At 45.9% G+C, this 23,360-nt stretch overlaps 1 protein-coding gene across 3 annotated transcripts; it reads left to right on the forward strand.

Moving 5' to 3' along the window:
• Window positions 1-743: 743 nt before the first annotated feature.
• Window positions 744-22,354, forward strand: RILPL2 (Rab interacting lysosomal protein like 2). 3 transcript variants are annotated; one of them, XM_079717323.1, is made up of 4 exons: window positions 744-1,099; window positions 8,586-8,737; window positions 14,270-14,383; window positions 21,847-22,354. In XM_079717323.1, the coding sequence occupies exons 1-4, from the start codon at window positions 779-781 to the stop codon at window positions 21,875-21,877; spliced, it is 618 nt and encodes a 205-aa protein (XP_079573449.1). In that variant the 5' UTR covers window positions 744-778; the 3' UTR covers window positions 21,878-22,354. The 3 variants fall into 3 exon arrangements, with proteins under 3 accessions (XP_079573449.1, XP_079573448.1, XP_079573450.1); XM_079717322.1 differs by lacking the exon at window positions 21,847-22,354 and adding an exon at window positions 16,145-17,083; XM_079717324.1 differs by lacking the exon at window positions 21,847-22,354 and adding an exon at window positions 16,145-17,083 and having other exon boundaries at window positions 8,655-8,737.
• The last annotated feature ends 1,006 nt before the right edge of the window (window positions 22,355-23,360 follow it).

A 23,360-nucleotide genomic window follows, 5' to 3' on the forward strand; every position in this document is an offset into this window, starting at 1 on the left:
GAGGAGTTAAGTAACTTGCAAAGGCCACACGCTGGTCAAGTGAAGGAACCCAGGATAGAGCCAGGTGCATAGCGCAGGGAATCTCCATTTAACTGAGGGTCAGATGCCGCCGGTCCCGTGACCATAGGCCTGGAAGCTCTGCGCAACACAGACCACTAGACTCCCGCGCGCTGCCACCAACTGCTGTTTTCTGATTTGCCGCACGCTGCAGAAAATATTCTCAGAGACCGGATGTGCCTCCCCGTACCATGCAAATTCTATGGCTGGAAAACATGAGTGCAGAAAGGGAAGAGTTGTGTGCTTTTTAGCCTCCTTCCCAGAATGCGGTGGAAACTCCGCCCCTGTCTCCGTGGAAACCCGGCTTCTGCGGTGGCTGTCACCAAGGGCGGAGCTGGGGTCGCTGCCCCTCCCCCTGTCTGCAACAGCTCTCGGACTGGGAGCGATCACTGTCACCCCTTAACCTCTCTGTTCCTCTTCGCGGCGGCCCTCCCTTTCCCTTGTCCTTTCGTGCCCCAAGCCACAACCTGGAGCCCGCACTCCCGCACGGGACTCCGCTGGGACGGTGCACCGGGAGTCCTGGCCTGCGAGCTGCCCTGCGTGGCCTCCTCCTACAGCCTCTCTCCGGGCCCGCCCCTCGGCTGCGCTGATTGGCTGCTCCTGCCCCGCCCTGAACAGGCAGGGTCCACTGCCCCGCGGAAAGTTTTCTGTGCCGGGAGGAAGCTGGACATTCGGAAACTCCGAGAAAGCAGCTCCGGAGGCTGCAGGGGTCTGGGCGGCCATGGAGGAGCCCCCTTTGCGAGAGGAGGAAGAGGAGGAGGGGGACGAGGCTAGGCCCGAGGGGGCCCTGGGCAAGAGCCCCTTCCAGCTGACCGCCGAGGACGTATATGACATCTCCTACGTGATGGGCCGCGAGCTGATGGCCCTGGGCAGCGACCCCCGGGTGACACAGCTGCAGTTCAAGATCGTCCGTGTCCTGGAGATGCTGGAGACGCTGGTGAATGAGGGCAGCCTGACGGTGGAGGAGCTAAGAATGGAGCGGGACAACCTCCGGAAGGAGGTGGAGGGGCTGCGGAGAGAGGGCTCGGCGGCCGGCAGGGAGGTGAGTGCGGGGAGCGGCCACTGGCAGGGGGGACGCTTTCTTCTCTTGAACATCCAAGCCCCTCAAAACAAATCACTACGAGTATGCAGTCCTCAGATTAGAAGCGTTAAGATGGTTTACAGTAATCGAGCACTTGCTCGGTGCTGGACCCTGTGCCGAGTGTGTTCTAAAGCAGCGGCTTCCAGCATTTTTGACCAGGACCTTGAGCAGTGGTTCTCAAGCTTTAGCAGCCATCAAAATCACCTTGAGTGTTCGTTAAAATACAGATTGCCCGGCCCCAGCTGCAGAGTTTCTGACTCAGTAGGTCTGCAATGGGACCTGAGAATCTGCATTTCTCACAAGTTCCAAGATGATGCTGATTCTCTTGGTCCAGGTTTCACACTTTGAGAAACTTTGACCTAGAGTAAGAAATACTTTTTAACTAAAGAGAAATTAGTACTTATGACCACAAAAATATACATATAAGAATATTCAGGGGGCCTCCCTGGTGGCGCAGTGGTTGAGAGTCCGCCTGCCGATGCAGGGGATACGGGTTCGTGCCCCGGTCTGGGAGGATCCCATGTGCCGCGGAGCGGCTGGGCCCGTGGGCCATGGCTGCTGAGCCTGCGCGTCTGGAGCCTGTGCTCCGCAACGGGAGAGGCCACGGCAGTGAGAGGCCCGCGTACCACAAAAAAAAAAAAAAAAAAAAAAAAAAAGAATATTCAGGGCTTCCCTGGTGGCGCAGTGATTAAGAATCCACCTGCCAATGCAGGGAACACGGGTTCGAGCCCTGGTCCGGGAAGATTCCACATGCCGCGGAGTAACTAAGCCCGTGCGCCACACCTACTGAGCCTGTGCTCTAGAGCCTGTGAGCCACAGCTCCTGAGCCCGCGAGCCAGAACTACTGAAGCCCGCACGCCTAGAGCCCGTGCTCCGCAACAAGACACCGCAATGAGAAGCCCGTGCACCGCAACGGCAACTAGAGAAAGCCCCCACACAGCAACAAAGACCCAACTCAGCCAAATATTAATTAATTTATTTTAAAAAAAGAATATTCAGAGCAGCTTTATTCATAATTGTGCCAAACTGGAAACAATCCAAATGGAAAAGAGGAATCAATTTTTTAAATTGTGGTACATTCACACGATGGAATACTACACAACAATGAAAAAGAGCAGAGTAGTGATACACACAACTGTATGGATGAATCCTACAGATACTACATTGAGAGACCGAAGCCAGGTACAAAAGAGAGCGTCCTGCATGTGGAATTCAAGAACAGGCAAAATAATCTTTACTTATAGAAGACAGGTTGATGGTAGCCCTGGGATGGCGGGGGGCCAGGAGGGACATTTATAGAGAATTCATCCAGGTGTGGTTACATGGGTGTACACATATGGTAAAAATTGTCAAGCTATAAACTCAAGATTAGTGCATTTTTCTGTATATATGTTATACCCCCATTTTACAAAATTACATTTTACGTTGATATCCAGTATCGATGAAACAAAAGTTTCAACGATTTACCCTAACTCTCCCTTACTGAACATGATGTACAGTCATGCTTTCCTCTTCTATTTTTATGAAGTTTTAAATTATTTTGCAACTCACTGAATTAATATCATGACTCATTAGTGAATCTCCAGCTACAGTTTAAAAAAAAAAAAACCGCCCCAAGGGGATTATCTCATTTAATCCTCATACTATTATTATTCCCATTTTACAGAAATGGAGGCATAGAACAGTTAAGTAATTTGCCTGAGGACTTAACAACAAGTAAGAGGTGGAGGCAGGATTTGAGCTCAGAGATGCTAGTCATAACCACACTGTACTAAAATACAGACCTATGACCTTTCTTGTAGTAACATTTGATGAGTGACTGCACTGTGTGGGCTCTGGAGCTATGGCGCTAAATTAGATAAGGACCCTGCCTTCACGGAGCTTCACATCTAGTGGGAGAGGCAAGACACACAGACCTCCAAAACTAGACCACAAGATTACAAACTGAGAAGTATGCCATGAAAGGACAACAGGAACTGGGTGGCTGAAACTCATAGGGAAGAGTGAAGGTTTCTGGTAGCTTCCTTGGTACTCTTTTATTTCACCTACTCATTGCTCACGGTGACAATTATATTTGTAGATAAGGTTCTTCTTTAGTATCCATCATATGAGATGGTTGAGTGTCATGATTAGTAGCCTGACTTTTTTTTTTTTTTTTTGGCTGTATGCGGGCCTCTCACTGCTGTGGCCTCTCCCGTTGCGGAGCACAGGCTCCGGACGCGCAGGCCCAGCGGCCATGGCTCACGGGACCAGCCGCTCCGCGGTATGTGGGATCCTGCCGGACCGGGGCACGAACCCGCGTCCCCTGCATCGGCAGGCAGACTCTCAACCACTGCGCCACCAGGGAAGCCCAGTAGCCTGACTTTTGAGATTCAAGAGCAGTTAAATGACTTGCCTAAGATCCCTCAGCTCACATTCTGTGCTCTTTTCCTGTCACCTCCAACTCCAGACACAAGGATATGGAGAAAGCCCCATCACGGACCATGAACAGTGTGGTCTGCACGCGGGCCGGGTCATTTCCTGTCTGGGGCATAGCAGACACATCGTCAGCCAGCAGATGAGCTGCCACATTTTCCTCCCAAACTGTAGTCTTAAGAACAGGGGTGGGGCAAAAGGCAGAGAAAATGAATATTTAGTGTCACTAGACAGTTTGTAAAAATATGCCCTAGTGTTGTTTTTTTTTCTTTCTTTCCTTCTTGTTTTTTTAGTTACCATTTTTAGTTGTGGTAGACATAAAATTTACCATCTTTTTAAGTGCAGAGTTCAGTGGCCTTAAGTCATTCACAGCCATTATTATGCAACCATCACCACCATCCTCTCCAGGACTCCTGTCTTGCGAAACTGAAACTCTGTACCCACTAAACACTAACTCCAAATGCCCCCTCTCCTTCAAGCCTCTGGTAACTACTGTTCTACTTTCTGTCTATATGCATTTACCTATTCTAGGTACTTCATATAAGTAGAGTCGGATAATCTTTGTCCTTTTGCCACTGGCTTATTTCACTTAACGTCCTCAAGGTTCTTCCATGTTGCGGCATGTGTCAGAATTTCCTTCCTTTCTAAGGCTGAATAATATTCCATTGTATGGATCCACCACAGTTTGTTTATCCATCTGTTGATGGACACTTGGGTTGCTTCCACCTCTTGACTTGTGTGAATAATGTTGCTATGAACGTGGATCTATAAATCTCTCTTTAAGTCCCTGCTTTCAAGACTTTTGGGTATATACCCAAAAGTGGAATTGCTGCATCACATGATAATTCTATTTTTAATTTTTTTTTTTTTTTTTGCGGTACACGGGCCTCTCACTGTTGTGGCCTCTCCCGTTGCGGAGCACAGGCTCCGGATGTGCAGCCTCAGCGGCCATGGCTCACGGGCCCAGCCGCTCGGCGGCATGTGGGGTCCTCCCGGACCGGGGCACGAACCCGTGTCCCCTGCATCGGCAGGCGGACTCCCAACCACTGCGCCACCAGGGAAGCCCTATTTTTAATTTTTAAAGGATCTGCCATTCAGTTTTTCATAGTGACCACACCATTTTATATTCCTACCAGCAACGCACAAGAGTTCCAATTTTTCCACATCCTTGCCAACACTTACTTTCTGTTTTGCTTGTTTGATTACAGTAGCCATCACAATGGGTATGAGAATAGTTTGTTTCCTTTCTTTTTTAAAAATTTAAGTTCAAAATTCAAGTGTTACAAAAGTGTTTGCCTTGGAAAAGCTCCCTCCCCATCTCTGTCCACCCTTAGCCACCACTTCCCCTCCCTAGAAAAAATTAAAATGATCAGTTTCTTAAAGTAACCAGAGATACTTTGTGCAAACACAAGCAGATATGAATATATTTTTTCCATTATTCACACAAGTGATATTGTAATATATACCCCGTTCTGCTTCTTGCTTATTTTCACTTAACGTGGCATGAAAGTTGTACTAAATCAGAATATAAAGAGCTTCCTCACCTTTTAATGGCTTTTGAAAACTTCCATTGTACAGTATTATCAATTGCTCAATGTGAGGGTTCTTAACTTGGAGTTTTTGGAACCCCCAAAGAGGATCATGATTCTAATCCGCAAAATCTATGAACTTGCATGAGAAGAAATTGTTATTTTTATTTTCACCAATCTCCATCTGAAACATAACACTCTCTTCAATTATGACTATAGGCAACAAACCACAGTAATATTAGCAGTACCTGTGACAATCGCCAATGGAAATCACAGATGTTTTCATATCCCTTTACAGTGTAGTGCAGATCTCAAAACTTTGTTTTCCTTCTGTATCTTATTAGACCTGTGGCTACATCATGTTATTTAATAAAGAAGCAGGTCTAGGAATCACAAATTTATTTTTAGAAGATTTTGATGAATGTGTTATCTTAGTTGGTTTTCTTGTAATTCTATGCCTTTTATACATTTAAAATCAGTATTTTGAGATGGAATCCATGTGGGCTTTACCAGGCTGCCATAAAGGTCCACGGCACAAAAAAAAAAGGTTCAGTATCTCTGCTTTAACCAGTTTCTTATCAAAAGACCTTCATTTTCCAATCGTTTGCTCCGACCCCATGCAACAGTGAATTATTCTGACTTATAGCAGTTGGCCCCCTCAGTATCTAGGGGAAGTGGATTCACTGGGTCAAAGGAAAGCTGGAAGTTTTTTTTTAAATTAATTAATTTATTTATTTATTTATGGCTGCATTGGGTCTTCATTGCTGTGCGCGGGCTTTCTCTAGTTGCGGCGAGCGGGGGCTGCTCTTCGTTGTGGTGCACGGGCTTCTCATTGCGGTGGCTTCTCTTGTTGCAGAGCACGGGCTCTAGGTGTGTGGGCTTCAGCAGTTGCAGCTCGCGGGCTCTACAGCGCAGGCTCAGTAGTTGTGGCGCACAGGCTTAGTTGCTCCGCGGCACGTGGGATCTTCCTGGACCAGGGCTCGAACCCATGTCCCCTGCATTGGCAGGCGGATTCTCAAACCACTGCGCCACCAGGGAAGTCCCCCACATTGGAAGGTTTAATAAGTATTGTCAAGTTGCACTCCAAAGGGGTTAAAGAGATTGGCTCCCTCTGCAATCAGTGAAGGAACGGGTTTCCCCACAGCTTTTACAACACAGTGTGTTTTCAAACACGCTGATGTTTATCAATCCGAGAGGAGGAATGTGGTCACTATTGCATTTCTCTTTATAGTGTGGCTTATTCTTTTTATCACCTGTAGAATATTCCAGAGTGTGGTTGTGCCTTAGCTTGTTTAACTAGACTTCTGCTAATGGACATTTAGGTTGTTTTCAAATATTTGCTTTATTTTAACTTTAGTTTGAAAAAATGTCAAACCTATGGAAGAGTTGCAAGATAAGTACAATGAACACTTGTATATCTTTCACATCAATTCAGGTGTTATATTCAGGTGTATGTATATATGTGTTTGTGTGTGTATAGTATGTCTTAAGAGATACACACTGAAGTATATACACACATACATACATGTATATATGCACATATGTACTCATATTTAACAGATATTTATGTCTATATATTATTTATTCACTCAAAATCTTCAGACATTATGTTAGCTGCAGAGTTAGTAAAAGATTAGGATCTTTCACCCTAAATACTAAATACTTCAGTGTGTATCTCCTAAGATATATTATTACATAACCACAATAAATAATTGAATTCAGGGAGAAAAGTTGATAGAATACTAAGATCTAATATGCCATCCCTATTCAAAATTCATAATAATGTCCTTTATCGCATTTTTTTTTTCTGATGCAAGATCCAATGCAGGGTTATACGGTACCTTTAGGACATATCTCTTTAGTCAGCTTTAGTCTGAAACAGTTCCTCAGCTTTTCCTTGTCTTTCATGACCTTGACATTTTTGAAGATTGTATATCAGTTAGTCTGTAGAATGTCCTTCAACTTGGGCTTGTTCTGATGTCTCCTCATGGTTAGATTCAAGTTATACATGTTTAGCAGGGACACCACTTAAGTGATGCTGTGTCCATCTCAGTGCCTCATATCAGGAGGCACCTGATTCAGTTTGTCGTTATTGGTGATGGTAACTTCTGTCACTTGGTTAAGGTGGTGTCTGCAAGATTTCTGCACTGTAAGGGTGTCTTTATTCCCTTTGTCATAATGCATAAGTAGCCTATGGGAAAGTACTTTGAAACTGTGAAATGTCCTGTTCCCCAACAAACTTTCACCCAAAAGTTTTAGGTCCATTCATTCGTCTTGCCTGAATCAATTATTACTGCGTTGGTTGCAAAAGGATGATTTTCTAACTCTATCATCTTCTACACGTATTAATTGGCATTCTTCTGTAAAGTACAGATCCTCCTCCTCCTTTCTGGTATTAGTCCGAGTTCTCCAGAGAAATAGAACAATAGGAGATATAGATGTAGATATAGACACAGATGAGAATATTTATTATAGGAATCGGCTCACGTGGTTATGGAGGCCGAGAAGACCCACAATCTGCTGCCTGCAAGCTGTAGAATAAGGAAAGCCGGTGGTGTAATTCAGTCCAAGTCAGAAGGCTTGTGTCAGGGGGCTGATGGTATAAGTCCTGGTCTAGGTCCAAAAGCCCAAGAACCAGGAGGGTTGATGTGCACTGTCCAAGGGCAGGAGAAGAAGGATGTCCTGCTCAAGCAGGGAGTGAATTCACCCTCTCTCCACCTTTTTGTTCTATTCAGGCCCTCAATGGATTGGATGATGCCCACCCACACTGGGGAGGAGGCTCTGCTGTACTCAGGTCACCAAGTCAAATACTAATCTCTTCCAGAAACACCTTCACAGACACACCCAGAAATAATGGGTTAACCAGCTGTCTGGGCATCCCTTAGCCCAGGCAAGTTGACACATAAGATTAGCCATTACATCCCCATTAATTAGTTAATTAATTTAAATTTAAATTTTTATTTATTCTATTTTTTTGGTCACGCCACTCAGCCTGTGGGATCTTAGTTCCCCGACCAGGGATTGAACCCATGCCCCTTGCAGTGGAAGCTTGGAGTGCTAACCACTGGACCACCAGGGAATTCCCTAAATTAAAAATTTTAAGTATGGAATCCTGAATCCTGTTTTTATTTGATGGGTTATTATCCATTCCTGTTACTATTCACGCGGATACTCAAGTCGTTCAGTTTGGCCAGTAGGAGTGCCTTCAAACTGTGTCCTTTTGATCTGTCTCCATCCCTTACACAATGGAATGTTCCAGACTCAACTTGGAGTTTCCCTGTTCCAGCCCTGGACTCAGCTATTCTCCAAGGAGCCCTGGCTCCTTTCTTGGAGAATGGTACTTAGAATTCTTGTCTCTTTACCATCAACCAAACACTTCCAACAGGCAACGTCTCATCTCATCGGGTCCCTGGGAGTAGAAACAGAACAAGAGAACTTTCCTTTCTGGGGTAGACAGTCCATCCTCATGAGGGAAACTGTATAAGTGATGTCTGTTCTTACAGGTGAACCTGGGACCAGACAAAATGGTGGTTGACCTGACAGATCCCAACCGACCACGCTTTACTCTACAGGAGCTGAGAGACGTGCTACAGGAGCGCAACAAACTCAAGTCGCAGCTGCTGCTGGTGCAGGAAGAGCTGCAGTGCTATAAGAGGTGGGCTGTGCTGCCTGGGGCTCCTACACTGCAGAGCAAGACACTGCCTAGAATTCCTTGATATATTACATATCTGTTCTTATGTTCATCCAATCTACTTATTGAAGACCCACTATATGCCAGACACTATTCCTGGCACTGAGGGTAGAGCAGGAACAAAACAGAAAGTCTGTGCTAGTCTAGGAGGAAGACAGGCAATCAGCCAGGAGGCCTGCAATGAACACACAGGATAATGGTGGTGAATGCTGAAGAGAATGTAGATCAAGGTGACGTGACAGAGAGCAGAGTGCTGGGGGGGCCCTGCTTTAGACTGGGTGGTCAGGGAAGACCCCCCTGAGGTGAATGACAAGAAGCAGCCAACCATGTAAAGATTTGGTTGCATAAAAGTAGAACAAGAAGTGCAAAGGCCCTGAGGTAGGAACCCATTTGGCCAATTTAAGAGACCCACCATGGTGGAACTTGGAATGTGAGGTAGAGGATGGTCCAGAAGAGACCGAGGAGTGGCCTTTTTGGCCACAGGAAGGAGCTCTAGCTTTGGGGTTTTTTAAAAAATAAATTTATTTAGGGTTTTTAATTTTTATTTATTTATTTATTTGGGTTTTTTTAAATTTTATTTATTTATTTATTTATTTGGGTCTTTGTTGCTGTGCGTGGGCTTCTCATTATTGTGGCTTCTCTTGTTGCGGAGCACGGGCTCTAGGCATGCGGGCTTCAGTAGTTGTGGCTTGCGGTCTCTAGAGCTCAGGCTCAGTAGTTGTGGCGCATGGGCTTAGTTGCTCCACGGCATATGGGATCTTCCCAGGCCAGGGTTCAAACCTATGTCCCTTGCATTGGCAGGCAGATTCTTAACCACTGCGCCACCAGGGAAGCTCAGGAGCTCTAGTGTTATTGTAAGTGTAATGAGAAGATTTTGGGAAGTCTTAAGGGAATGACACAGTCTGATTTACTATTTTAAAAGATCAGTGTGGTGATTTTAATAACTGAATGACTTGGTTCTGTGAGAGAATGTCCTTGTTCTTTGGAAAGACACTTAAGCATTTAGGAGTGAGGGGGTAAGATGTCTCCAGTTTACTCTCAAGTGGTTCAGGGAGAAGATGGTTGCATGGGTGGATGGGTAGGTAGGTGGATAGGTGGATGGATGGGTAGATAGATACACGGGTAAGCATTTGAGGGATCTGGGTAGATGTACGGGAAGTTTTTGTACTAGTATTACACCTTTTCTCTAAGTTTGAAATTGTATAAAAATTAAAAGTTAGAAAAGATCACAATAATCCTGGGTAGAGGAGGAACTGTAGGACAAGCAAGAAAGGAAATAAGGAAGCTATTGACGTAGCAGGTTTGGACCTCACTTTATCCTTCTGCACCATGTTTCCCCAAATAGTTTTACTTTATGTAGGTGTTTCTTGAAAAGGGGGCTCTGGGGTGTTCCCCGGTGGTCCAGTGGTTAGGATTCGGCACTTTCACTGCTGTGGCCCGGGTTCAATCCCTGGTCGGGGAACTCAGTTCCCACAAGCCACATAGCACAACCAAAAGGAGCTCTGTGGTTGAATAATTCTGGGAAACACTGAGTTAAACAAAGCAGGTTTCCTTAGAGGCAGGAGAAGGAAAGCTCAAGAGAATAAAAACATGGTACCAGGACTTCCCTGGTGGTCCAGTGGTTAAGACTTCGAGCTCCCAATGCAGGGGACACAGGTTTGATCCCTGGTGGGGGAACTAAGATCCCACATACTTCAGGGTGCCGCCAAAAAGTAAAAACCAAAACAAACAAAACGTATTGCCAACTAATATTTATCAATGCTTACCACGTGCTAAGTGTATCCCGAGCATCATTTCAATTAGTGTTCACAGCAAGCCTATGAGTTAGGGTAATGTTATCCCCAAGATGATCTAAGGGTCAGAGAGGTCAAGTACCTGCTTGAAGTCCCAGGGCTGGTGGTGGCAACCTTGAGACGTGATGTCAGACAGCCTGACATTAGAGCCTGAGCTTTTAATTATCATGCCACATTTGGACTCGGAAAGTTTGGAAGTAAGGAAATACTCTAATTCAAAACAAAACAAAGCCCCAATGATATTATTCTTTAAATTCATTCAATGTGGCATCATTAAGAGAGCATCAAAGTAAAAATGTCCTAGGAAGCTAAATCCAAAAGAGCTGAGTTCTGCCAACAGGAATTTAATTGTCTTCCTTCTGCTGAGGTTGGAACGCTGTTAATGGAAAGACCTGTCTTCATCTCATTTAATAAGTACTCCAGACACGGTTAGTTAAAAAGAGGAACTGCTAGACTGCCAGTGCCATGAGCAGCTTGCTAGTGAATAAAGCAACACATGTTAGTTCCAGTTTTGAATTCCCAGAGAACAACAGATGTGCACTCCCCATCTGGTACAGGCCAAGAGACAGACAGCAGGATTCTGTTTAGTCTCCTGTGTTATATATTCTGGAGAAACCAGCATGTCAACTGAGGTGTTCTCTTAGCAACTGCATCAATTTGGAGGCCCAAGCTCATACTAATGATAGTTTTAACTGAAAGCAGATATGGTCGACTGTTTCCAAAGATGGTCACAACAGTTTTTCCCATCCTGCATTCCTTTTTTTAAAAATTATTTATTTATTTATTTATTTTATTTTTGGCTGCATTGGGTCTTCGTTGCTGCGCGCGGGCTTTCTCTAGTTGCAGCGAGCTGGGGCTACTCTTCATTGCGGTGCGCAGGCTTCTCATTGCGGTGGCTTCTCTTGTTGCGGAGCATGGGCTCTAGGCGCGCAGGCTTCAGTAGTTGCGGCACACGGGCTCAGCAGCTGTGGCGCACGGGCTCTAGAGCGCTGGCTCAGTAGTTGTGGCGCACAGGCTTAGTAGCTCCGCGGCATGCGGGATCTTCCCGGACCGGGGCTCGAACTTGTGTTCCCTACATTGGCAGGCAGATTCTTAACCACTGTGCCACAAGGGAAGTCCCCCTGCATTTCTTTTGCAATGAGACTTTTCCACTCCTCTCATCGGAGTAGAGGTAGAGTCTATTTTCCGTCCCCTTGAATCTGGACGGCCCTATGACTTGCTCTGACCAATCGAATTTGGTGGAAGTGATGCTGTTTGGCTTCCTAGGTTAAGGCTCTAAAAGGCCTAGCAGCTTCCATGTTTGTGCTCTCAGATTGCTGCCTTGAGACCACCATGCTATGAGGAAGCTCAAGGTAGTCACATGGAGAGGTGACATGAAGAAAAACCAAGGTGTCCCATATGACAGCCCCAGCTGCATCCAGCCCCCAGCTGATCCACCAACTGAATGCAGCCAGTTGAGAACCCCAAACTAGACCATCAGGAGAACCACCAAATGAACCATAAGAAAAAGAGCCATCATGAGAAGTCATAAATCATCATAGTTTTAAATCACTAAGTTTTAGGGTGTTATGTAATGGTAGATAGTGGGAAAAGGTAATTTTTAGATGATTCTCATATGAATATTATTATAATAAATATATATAATAAAAATAGAAATAATATTAAGTCATAAGAGCCCACTCTTTGCAAAGAAAGAGAGAGAGGGGTAAATTCTGCTATCTGATGTGCTCCAGCTGCCATAACAAAACACCAGAGCCTGGGTGGCTTAAACAATAGAAATTCTTTTCCTCACAGTTCTGGAGGCTAGAAGTCCAAGATCAAGGTGCCAGTATGGTTGGTTCTGGCTCTTCCTGGCTTGTAGACAGCTGCCTTCTTGCTGTGTCCTCAAATGGTGGGGAGAATGAGAGAGAGAGCAAGCCGTCTGGTGTCTCTTCTTGCAAGGGCACTAATCCCATCGTGAGGGCCCACCCTCATGACCTCATGTAAACCTAATTGCCTTCCAAAGGTCCCATCTTCAAACACCATAACATTAAGGGTTAGGGCTTCAACATATGAATTCAGTCTGTAGTAAGGGGAAAATTGATGCCGGTAGCATGGACATAAATTTACCAGTAGGTACCACAACAAAATACCCAAGTGGATCTAACGAGCTTACTGGGTCAGACTTTTTGTTTTTTAATATTTATTTATTGATTGATTTAGCTGCATCAGGTCTTAGTTGCAGCGTGTGGGCTCTCTAGTTGTGGGGCCCTGGCTTAGTTGCCCCACAGCATGTGGGATCTTAGTTCCCCAACCAGGAATTGAACCTGCATCCCCTGCATTGGAAGGCAGATTATTTTTTAATTTTTTAATATTTTTAAAAATTATTTATTCATTTATTTATCTATGGCTACGCTGGGTCTTCGTTGCTGCATGCGGGCTTTCTCTAGTTGTGGCGACCAGGGGCTACTCTTCATTGCAGTGCACAGGCTTCTCATCGCAGTGGCTTCTCTTGCAGAGCATGGGCTCCAGGCACGTGAGCTTCAGTAACTGTGGCACGGGGGCTCAGTAGTTGTGGCTCACGGGCTCCAGAGTGCAGGCTCAGTAGTTGTGGTGCATGGGTTTAGTTGCTCCACGGCATGTGGGATCTTCCCAGACCGGGGCTCGAACCCGTGTCCCCTGCATTGGCAGGCGGATTCTTAACCACTCCGCCACCAGGGAAGTCCCATGGAAGGCGGATTCTTAACCACTGGGCCACCAAGGAAGTCCCTGGGTCAGACATTGAAATGCTTCACTGTGGTCAGGCTTCTTTTGGTTGCAGGTGACAGAGATCCAATTCAAACTAGCTTAAGCACAAAAGGGAGTTTTATCGGCTCACATAGCTGGGAAGGATCCTAGAATTGGTCTCAGAAATAAAGAAAAAACTGCAACTAAGGCCTCAGGGTTGGAATCAGGGACTGTGTGCCTCTTTCTTTCCTCTTTGCTTCTCTTTATTGGCCTTATTATTTTGTATTAAAGACAGCCCTTCTCTGAATCTTAGGAAGCATGGCTGCTGGCAATCAGCAAGTGAGAGAGAATAGCCTTCTTCCAAGTTCTGTACATCAAATCCAGGGAAATACTCTGGCCCTCTTTGGGTCACTTGACCTAAATATCTTATTGATCAATATCAATCTAGGTCTTATCACCATCTGACTTATTATATATTTTTAAATTTTACTTATTTATTTGTTTTGTGACTGTTTTCTTCCCCAATGGGATATAAATTGCATGAGAGAAGATATTTTATCTATTTTGTTAATTGCTATATCTATATACATTGGTACAATTTGTAGCTTAATAATATTTGTTGAACGAATGAATGAATTCCATTTATTATCTCGCTTAATCCCTCAATCCTAGGAATTAGGTACTTTCATTATCCTTATTTTACTAATTAGGAAATCAACGGTTAAGTTAGAGGATTTATACATGGTTATATTTCTAGCAATTGGAGAAGCTTAAAGTACCGGCCAATGGAATTAGCCAAGGGAAAGAAAGAAGAGGTGTCAACGGTGGAAATGTGGAAGGAAGATTCTAATCATCTGAGTCAGAATGTCTAACTGTAGCATTTCAATGATAATATTATTAATATAATAATAATTATTAAGAACCTTCACTTTCAGAGCTGCACAGATAAGAGATCTGCAAAAAAAAACAACCCACTTATTTGTCTCCTTTTTCCTAGTGGCCTGATCCCATCAAGAGAAGGCCCAGGAGGAAGAAGAGAAAAAGATGCTCTGGTTACCAGGGCCAGCAATGCCAGCAATAACAAGGAGGAGAAGACAATCATAAGGAAGCTGTAAGTCACCTGGCTGCCCCCTGTTGCCACTACATAATCACTAAAGGAAGGAGTGGGGGTGAGAGAAGGAGGTCCTGCTCTCCTGGTGGTGGTCTTGCAGCTGATATGAAAACTCATTTCTGGTGTATTATAATATCTGCCAGGCAGTAGTGTAAGCACTTAACATATATTAATTCATCGACTCTTCACAGTAACCCTATGAGGTAGGAACTATTACACTCCCCAACTTACAGATGGGGAAGTAAACACCAAGAAGTAAAATCACGTGCCCAAGGTCACACAGATAGTGAATAGTGAAGTCAGGATTTGAACCCAAGGAAATCCAGATTCTACACTCTACTGCCTCCCTATGATATAATAACAATAACCAAATAATAATAATATTACAACCACAAGAAAAACACAGTAAGAATAATTATTGGAGTTTAAGGGGGCTAGTTCATCACCAACTTTGGAGGACCCCGGGTCTCCCAGTGCGGGGACCCATAATGCAGTGTCCCCTGAATACTCCCCTTGTGTTCATGCACCATCGTTAATCCCTTGTTTCTTTGGTTGCTGTGCCTCAAACCGTAGAGTGTGGGACACTAGTTAAAATTCAGATTCTCAGATATCAACTCATCGGTTCTAGGATGAGGCCCAGAAATCTGGATTTTTACTAAATTCCCAGACAGTCCTGATGTGGGGAGCCCTTGGACCACACCTTGAGATGCGCCTTTTCTGTCTACAGATGTCAGTACAATTAGGCACACCTTTCCTCCACCGCATGCTGAAGGGAGCAGCTGGTTTGCCTTGGTTGCTTTGAGAATGTCCGGCCTGGTGACAGCTTATCAGCTCCTGGTCTTTTGGATCGAAAGTGAGAAACAGCCTCGATCAGGGATCTCAAACTAGAAAGCCTACAGGGGCCAAGCACTTAATGTGGATAAGTGATGGGGCTGTGGGGTGGGGTAGGGGACAGTTGCCCCTCAGTTCTGTCTGGCCTAGGAATAACATGTTACCAGAGCTTCCGCCTCTTGAGTGAAGCCGAGAAGCCGGATTTGTTCATGGAATCTGATTTCCAAATGCCGGCAAATAATTTAAGATTAAAAATAAAGACTGTACGATCCAAATGGCCCACCATCGCAGGCTGTGTCAGGTCCCAGGCCGCCATCTGGCTCTCGCTCCATTATTCCTGCTTCTCAGGGAGGGCTGAGGGGACCTCGTTTTCTTCCATTCATCCAGTCATTAACCAGTCAACAAACCCTCACTGAGTCTATATTGTGCACCAGGTGTGGTGCTCAAGCTGGGGGTGCTGCAATGACCTATTCTGCAAGGACTTCGCGGACTCCAATTTCACAGGGAAATAATTTTGAGGGATCAGAGGTTCTGAGTTACCTTCCAGGGCAGGTTTAATTAAGAGGCCTTTGTTTCAAGAGAGAGGAGAAACTTTTTCTTTTCTTTTTCTCTTTTTGGCTCTCAGGAACATAGGGTTGCATTAGTGAGTCTCAACTCATGGCACAATGCACCTCATTGTGAGCGTAAGAGCCCTTTCTTCTTGGTTTTATTTGTTCCCTCTTTATCCCCATCCCCCATTCCCATTCTGCTTCCCAGCTCTCCTCCCCCTCAGCCAGTCTCATATGGGTATATATTTACCATGTTCTAAAAATTGTATATTGTCTTTTGTGGATGTATTTTCAATAGTAACTGATATTTTGTTTAACACTTCATTGTGTTTCCTCGTATTTGTTTTTCTTCACTAAGCACTGTTGTTTTCTTTTTTATCAGGTACTCTTTTTTTTTAGAAAAAGAAATATATATTTAAATTTTTTTTTGGCTGCACTGTGGCATGCGGGATCTTAGTTCCCAGACCAGGGCTGGAACCCGTGCCTCTTACAGTGGAAGCACAGAGTCCTAACCACTGGACTGCCAGGGAATTCCCTCAGGAACTCTTTTTTAAATTTTAATAATATATTTTACTAACCCAACACATCCAAAATATCATCATTTCAACGTGTGATCACTATAAAACATTATTAATGAGAAATTTTACATTCTTTTTTTAAAATAGTAAGCCCTTGAAATCTGATATGTATTTTACACTGACAGCACATTTCAGTTAAGACTCGTTATGGGGCTTCTCTGGTGGCACAGTGGTTAAGAATCTGCCTGCCAATGCAGGGGGCATGGGTTCGAGCCCTGGTCTGGGAAGATCCCACATGCCGTGGAGCAGCTAAGCCCGTGCGCCACAACTACTGAAGCCTGCGCGCCCTAGAGCCCGTGCTCCACAACAAGAGAAGCCACCGCAATGAGAAGCCTGTGCACTGCAACAAAGAGTAGCCCCCACTCACCGCAACTAGAGAAAGCCCGTGCGCAGCAATGAAGACCCAACGCAGCCAAAAATAAATAAAACTAATTAATTAAAAAAAAAAAGACTCGTTATGTTTCGAGGGCTCAAAAGGCATGTGTAGGGCTTCCCTGGTGGCGCAGTGGTTAAGAGTCCGCCTGCCGATGCAGAGGACGCGGGTTTGTGCCCCGGTCCAGGAAGATCCTACATGCCGCGGAGTGGCTGGGCCCGTGAGCCATGGCCGCTGAGCCTGCGCGTCTGGAGCCTGTGCTCCACGACGGGAGAGGCCACAGCAGTGAGAAGCCCGCGTACCGCAAAAAAAAAAAAAAAAAAAAGGCATGTGTAGCTAGTGGCTGCTGTATTGGACAGCATGGCTTTAGCCAATATATGGTCAGATGCTTTGGGCTTTGAGAACTGAGTTTGAATGATCTTTTTTTTTTAAGTGTTTTTTATTTTAATCATACCTAACATAAAATTTACCATTTAAATTATTTTTTTAAAAATTGAAGTATAGTTGGACTTCCCCGGTGGTCCAGTGGTTAAGACTCCACACTTCCAATGCAGGGGCTGCGGGTTCGATCCCTGGTCGGGGAACTAAGATCCTGTATGCCATGTGGCGCAGCCAAAAAATAATAATAATAATAATAAACAAATTGAAGTACAGTTGACTTATAATGTATTAGTTTCAGGTATACAGCAAAGTGATTCAGTTATACTTATATATATATTCTTTTTCAGATTCTTTTCCATTATAGGTTATTACAAGATATTGAATATAGTTCCCTGTGCTGTACAGTAGGTCCTTGTTGTTTATCTATTTTATATACAGTAGTTTGTATCTGTTAATCCCAAACTCCTAATTTATCCCTCCCCGCCACTTCCCCTTTGCTCATCATAAGATTGTCTTCTCTGTCTGTGAAACCATTTTAATCACTTTTAAGTGTACAATTCAGTCACATTAAATGCATTAAGATCCTGTGCATCCACCACCATTATCCATTTCCAGAACTGTTTCGTCATCCTGTCCCGAAACTCTGTCCCCATTAACCATTAACTCTTCTGTTCCCTCCTCCAGCCCCTGGCACCCACCACTCTACTTTCGGTCTCTATGAATCTGACTACCCTTGGGACCTCATATAAGTGGAGACATGCAGTATTTGTCCTTTCATGACTGGCTTATGTGATTAGCATAATGTCTTCAGGTTCATCCATGTTGTACCATGTGTCAGCATTTCTTTCATTTTTAAGGCCCAGTGATATTCCATGGTATGTATAGACCACATTCGATTTATCCATTCATCTGTTGATGGACATTAAGCAGTTTTTAAGAGCTGTCCATATAGCAGTGTAGACATCCAACTTGTTTCTGACCCCAGCGATGGGATCGCAGGTTGCCTCCCCCACTGTGGACAGTGCTGCAGTGAATATCTCCATGCTTACTGATGTCCCCTCATGGACCTGGGTGTGAATTTCCCAGGGATATACACCCAGAAGTGATATTGCAGGGCCATGGGGCCTATCATCCAGGGTTCCTGCTTATCAAGAAACAAAGGCTCACACAAAAGGAGTGACTGAAAAGATTTAAAGAAGGGACATTTTACAGATGTGGGAACAGAGATACGGGATGGAGAAGCATCCTGGGGCGGCAATAGAGGGGCGAGGGCGGGAGCTGTGAGGGGAAGGGGGAGAGTCATACAGGCACGTGGCCTTCAGAAGAGGAGCGCACAGAGCCTGGCGGGGACAGAGCAGGGAGTGAACGCCCTCGCCTCTCTCTCCTCCCGCCCTCCCCGCGCGCGCAGGTGCTTCCCATTGGCTGAGCCCAGCCGGAAGCTAGAGGGCAAGGGAGCTTGCTGAGATCCCCCACAGAGCTCAGCCTCCTGGAGCTGCAGGCTAGAGAAGAGAGGGGATGCTTCTGCGGGGGCAAACAGCCCACAGAGTGCGTGTCTACTCAGTTCAGTTAGTATCACCAGGCTTTCTTGAATGGCTGCATGAAACAGCTTTATCAGACAAGACCACCTGAAACCACATTTACTAACTCTTCTGACAAATACTTATTGAGAGCCTACCACGTGCCAGGCACTGATCTAAGTGCTGGGGATACAGTGAGCAAGACGGAGTCCCTGCCCTCATGGCGCTTACATTCCAGTAGGGGAGGCAGAGAGTGAACCGGTCAGGAAATGTACTAACGGGACAGCTTCAGATGGCCCTACCCGTGCTGAAGACCGTTAAATAGGGTGCTGAGAGAGAGGTTGATCAGGAGCTGCTTTTTTTTTTTTAAGTTATTTTTGGCCACGCCACGCGACTTATGGGATCTTAGTTCCCCAAACGGGGATCGAATCCGGGCCCTGCGCAGTGAAAGCGCGAAGTCCTAACCACTGGACCGCCAGGAAGTTCCCGATAGGGAGCTACTTTAGATTTGGGGAGTCCTGGAAGACTTCTATGGAAAGGCAACATTCGAGCTGAGCCCTGGAAGGCCATAATGACCTGAGTTTCCCTGCCTTCCTGGCAGAGGGAACAGCAGGTGTAAAGGCCAGAGGCTGGAGAGAGCTTGTGCAACAGAGATCACGGTGGCTGGAGCAGCAAAGAGAAGGGAGGTGAGGTTGGAGAAGGGGAGGGAGCGGGTCATTCGGGGCCGAGCGGATCCCGGTGACGACTTTGGGTTTCATTCCAAGTGCTTTGGAAAGACCTTGGAAGGTTTTAAGCTGGGGAGTGACATGTCCATATTCACCTGTAAAAAGCTCACTCTGGCTGCTTTGTGAAGAAGGGTTGAGGGGACAAAGTAAGGCCAGTGGGAGTGTTTCTTCCCCAAGAAAGGGTCTCCTGAGGTAAGATAATGAATGAAAGAGCATCTCCACCCTACAGCAGGTGTCAGATCTGAAGGTGTTTATTTGGGACATTCATTGGCTGAGGATCTCACTGTAAACAAGGTTTCCAGACCCATAAGCTACTGGTTTCCTTCTTTCTTTTTTTTTTTTTTTAATATTTATTTATTTATTTTATTTTTAGCTGCGTCGGTCTTAGTTGCGGTATCCGGGATCTTTTTGCGGCACGCGAGATCCTTTGCTGATGAGGCGCATGGGCTTCTCTCTGGCTGTGGCCCGCGTGCTCAGTAGTTGCGACACACGCAGGCTTAGTTGCCCCACGGCAGGTGGGATCTTAGTTCCCTGACCAGGGATCGAACCCGTGTCCCCTGCATCAGAAGGCGGATTCTTAACCACTGGACCACCAGGGAAGCCCCCATAAGCTACTGGTTTCTTTCTGCCTCTTCTAGGGGAGTTCTTTGGGTTACTTAATTGGAGTTTGAGCCTGGTACGGCAAAAATACAATGTTTGTAAGCCATCCTGAGGACACAGGTTCAAAGAGCGTGAGGCCACAATTTCACGATCAGACAAGATTACTGAGCTAATGGAATGAATGAGTGAATGAATGAATGGACGACTCTCCGAAGAAGTAGGCCATGCTGAGAAGGATTTTTGTCTTCGTCCTGAGGACAGTGGGGAGCCATGCAAGGGTTTAAGCTGAGGAGTGCCTGAGCTCTGCACAGTGACGCGGTCGTTCTGGCTGCCGCGTGAGTGGATTGTGGGGGGAGGGGAGGCTGTTCCGCTCCTCCTGGTGGCCTGGCCTGCGGGTGGCGGTGGAGGAGATGAGAGGTGGGGGGATCAGAACACAGCTGGGGCGTGGTGACTAAAATACAGCAGGTGGGCTGAGGGGAGACGAGTGGAGAGCAACTCCCGGTTGCTGGCTTGAATGACTGGGTGGGGGAAGATGACGTTTCCTGAGACAGGCAAGTGGGGTTGGCGGGGTATGTGCAGGCTCAGGGGGCGGGCGGTGGAGCCCTAACGCCTGTATCCGCACGTGAGTCAAGGGCTCGTTCTGCCGTTGCTGGCAGAACTGCTAGCGGTGCTCAGGACGTTTGTCTTTGACTGAAAGCAGGAGCCCGTATCCCCATCACTGACTTTTCAGCCCACCAGCCATCTTTTTTTTTTTTTTTTTGTGGTATGTGGGCCTCTCACTGTCGTGGCCTCTCCCGTTGCGGAGCACAGGCTCCGGACGCGCAGGCCCAGCGGCCATAGCTCACGGGCCCAGCCGCTCCGCGGCACGCGGGATCCTCCCAGACCGGGGCACGAACCCGCGTCCCCTGCATCGGCAGGCGGACTCTCAACCTCTGCGCCACCAGGGAAGCCCCCACCAGCCATCTTTGCATCTTTCCTACAACTGGAAATAGCATTGACCCTGTACTTTGTGTCACTGTACTTTGATCAACCCCAGATGTCATTCCTTTTTTAAAGTTTTATTTATTTATTTATTTTTGGCTGCACTGGCTCTTCGTTGTAGCGCAGGCTTTTCTCTAGTTGCGGTGAGCGGGGGCTACTCTTCATTGTGGTGTGTGGGCTTCTCATTGTGGTGGCTGCTCTTGTTGCGGAGCACGGGCTCTAGGCGCGCGGGCTTCAGTAGTTGTGGCGCACGGGCTTAGTTGCTCCCCGGCATGTGGAATCTTCCCGGACCAGGGATAGAACCTGTGTCCCCTGCGTTGGCAGGCAGATTCTTATCCACTGCGCCACCAGGGAAGCCCCCAGCTGTCATTCTTCCTTTTCAAAACTTGGCATGAGGGGGACTGAAAGTTTGTTACTCATGCCTCAGGGGATATCTTTATATGTTTTATCTGTTATATCCAAGAACTTACATGTTGCTCTTTATTCATTGCAAATATCTATTTTATAATTGTAGGTACCATTGAGAAGTTATCACTTCCTCTACAATAAAAACCACTTAAAATCAGAAATTTAAAAAAAAAAAAAAGGTTCCAGACTCCATCTGTCAGTCTAGCACAGTAGTTATGTGGGCTCTGGGCCCAAGTCCCAGTGGTTCCAAGATATGCTGTGTGACCTTGGGCCTGTTACTTAACCTCCCATAACCTCAGTTTGCTCATTTATAAAATGGGGGTATTGATTGTACTCACCTCCTCATGTTGTTATGAGTTTGAAATGAGCTAGTAGATGGAAAGCCCTGGAACAGTGCCTGTCCCATAATGAGCCCCGAGGAAATGGCCTGCAGGAGCTGCTTACAGATTTTGCAGGAGGTTCTGCACCTCCCGCTTCAGAACTCACCCTGTTCCCTCTGACCCCTCTCTCTCTCCACCCAGGTTCTCTTTCCGATCAGGGAAGCAGACATAGATCTGGGACCATGTCTCAGTTCTCAGAAGACGACTTCAAAAATCATCTCTCAGTACCAGTGCGTACCCACTGCACTTGCTCCTTTGTTTCCCCTCAAAGCTGTCTGAGGAGGAACGGGTGAGGTTTTCTCCCCAGCTGCAGAATTGAACACCCCCGAAGGCTGGGCCAGGGCGAGTGAAGCGGCACAAAGAAATCGAGAAAGAAGAAGGAAAGCGAAACGGGGCCACCTGTAGTCCCACTTCAACCCCCCAAGAGGCCCCCAGCGTGCGGATGTGCTTTCTGCTTCTCAGGGCTCACAAACGGCCCAGGACTTTACTGCGTAGCTGTGCAATACACCAGCCCAAATCGGGGTCGGGAGAAGAGGATGCAGGAGAATCTGGTATGGACTTTGCAGTGATGACTTCACTGATATTTAGTGACTATTTGATTTTGCTAACGTGACTTTCTTTACATGATTTTTTTATTAAAGTAAAATGACTTTTACACTTTCTGTGTTTTAGAGTGGCCTCTTAGAGTTACGTGACCTTGTGTAAGTTACTTCAGCTTTTTGGAGTCTTGGTTTCCAAATCTGTGAACTGTGTACAGTTGACCCTTGAATAACACAGTTTGAACTGCGAAGGTCCACTCACACACAGATCCTTTTTCAATAGTAAATACTGTAGTACTGCACGACCTGCAGTTGGTTGAATCTGCGTATACGGAGGAAACTCGAATATGGAGGGCTGACTATAAGCTGTATGCGGAGTTTTCGACTGTGGAGAGGGTGGGTGTCCATAACTCCCTGCATTGTTCAAGAGCCAAATACACACACGCACACACGTATATATACATATATAACGTATGTATACCTACATACATATATATATATGGTGCACATACATCTCATTGAATCTAAGTGAGGCACCATGTTGCTATGTGTTGCTATGACAGGAAAAATGCTACAAATTATAACATTAAGATGCTATGTTGCTATGTGTTGCTATGACAGGAAAAATGCTACAAATTATAACATTAAGATGCTATTGATTTTAAGGCTCATCCTGATTTCAGCAACGTTAAAATGTGGAAAAAAATAAGTGCATTTAGGAATCAATGAAATACAGTCTGTAGATAGCAGGAGACTACACTTTGCAAAGTAACTAATGAGCCTGCTGAACTCACCTATGAGCCTGTCTTCTTAGTGAATAACACTGGCTTACTGAACGTGTTTCCCTGCTGCCTGGATTATCTCATTTATTCCTATAACATCTGAGGAGATGGGGACTAATACTAATCGTCCAGTTTACAGATTTGCAAACCAAGGCTCCAAGAGGTTAAAGTACTTTACACAAGGTCATGTAGCTGGGAAGTTACTGCCCAGAATGCACACGCAGGCCTGATTCTAAGCCCTCGGTTCTTATCTGTGACGCTCTATGTACCCGGATTCTCCAAAAAGTGCAAATATTAATAATGAGTGCAATTTACCGTATGCCTTGCCCACACC

This window comes from Hyperoodon ampullatus (assembly GCF_949752795.1).
Source record: "Hyperoodon ampullatus genome assembly, chromosome: 13".
NCBI lineage: Eukaryota > Metazoa > Chordata > Mammalia > Artiodactyla > Ziphiidae > Hyperoodon > Hyperoodon ampullatus.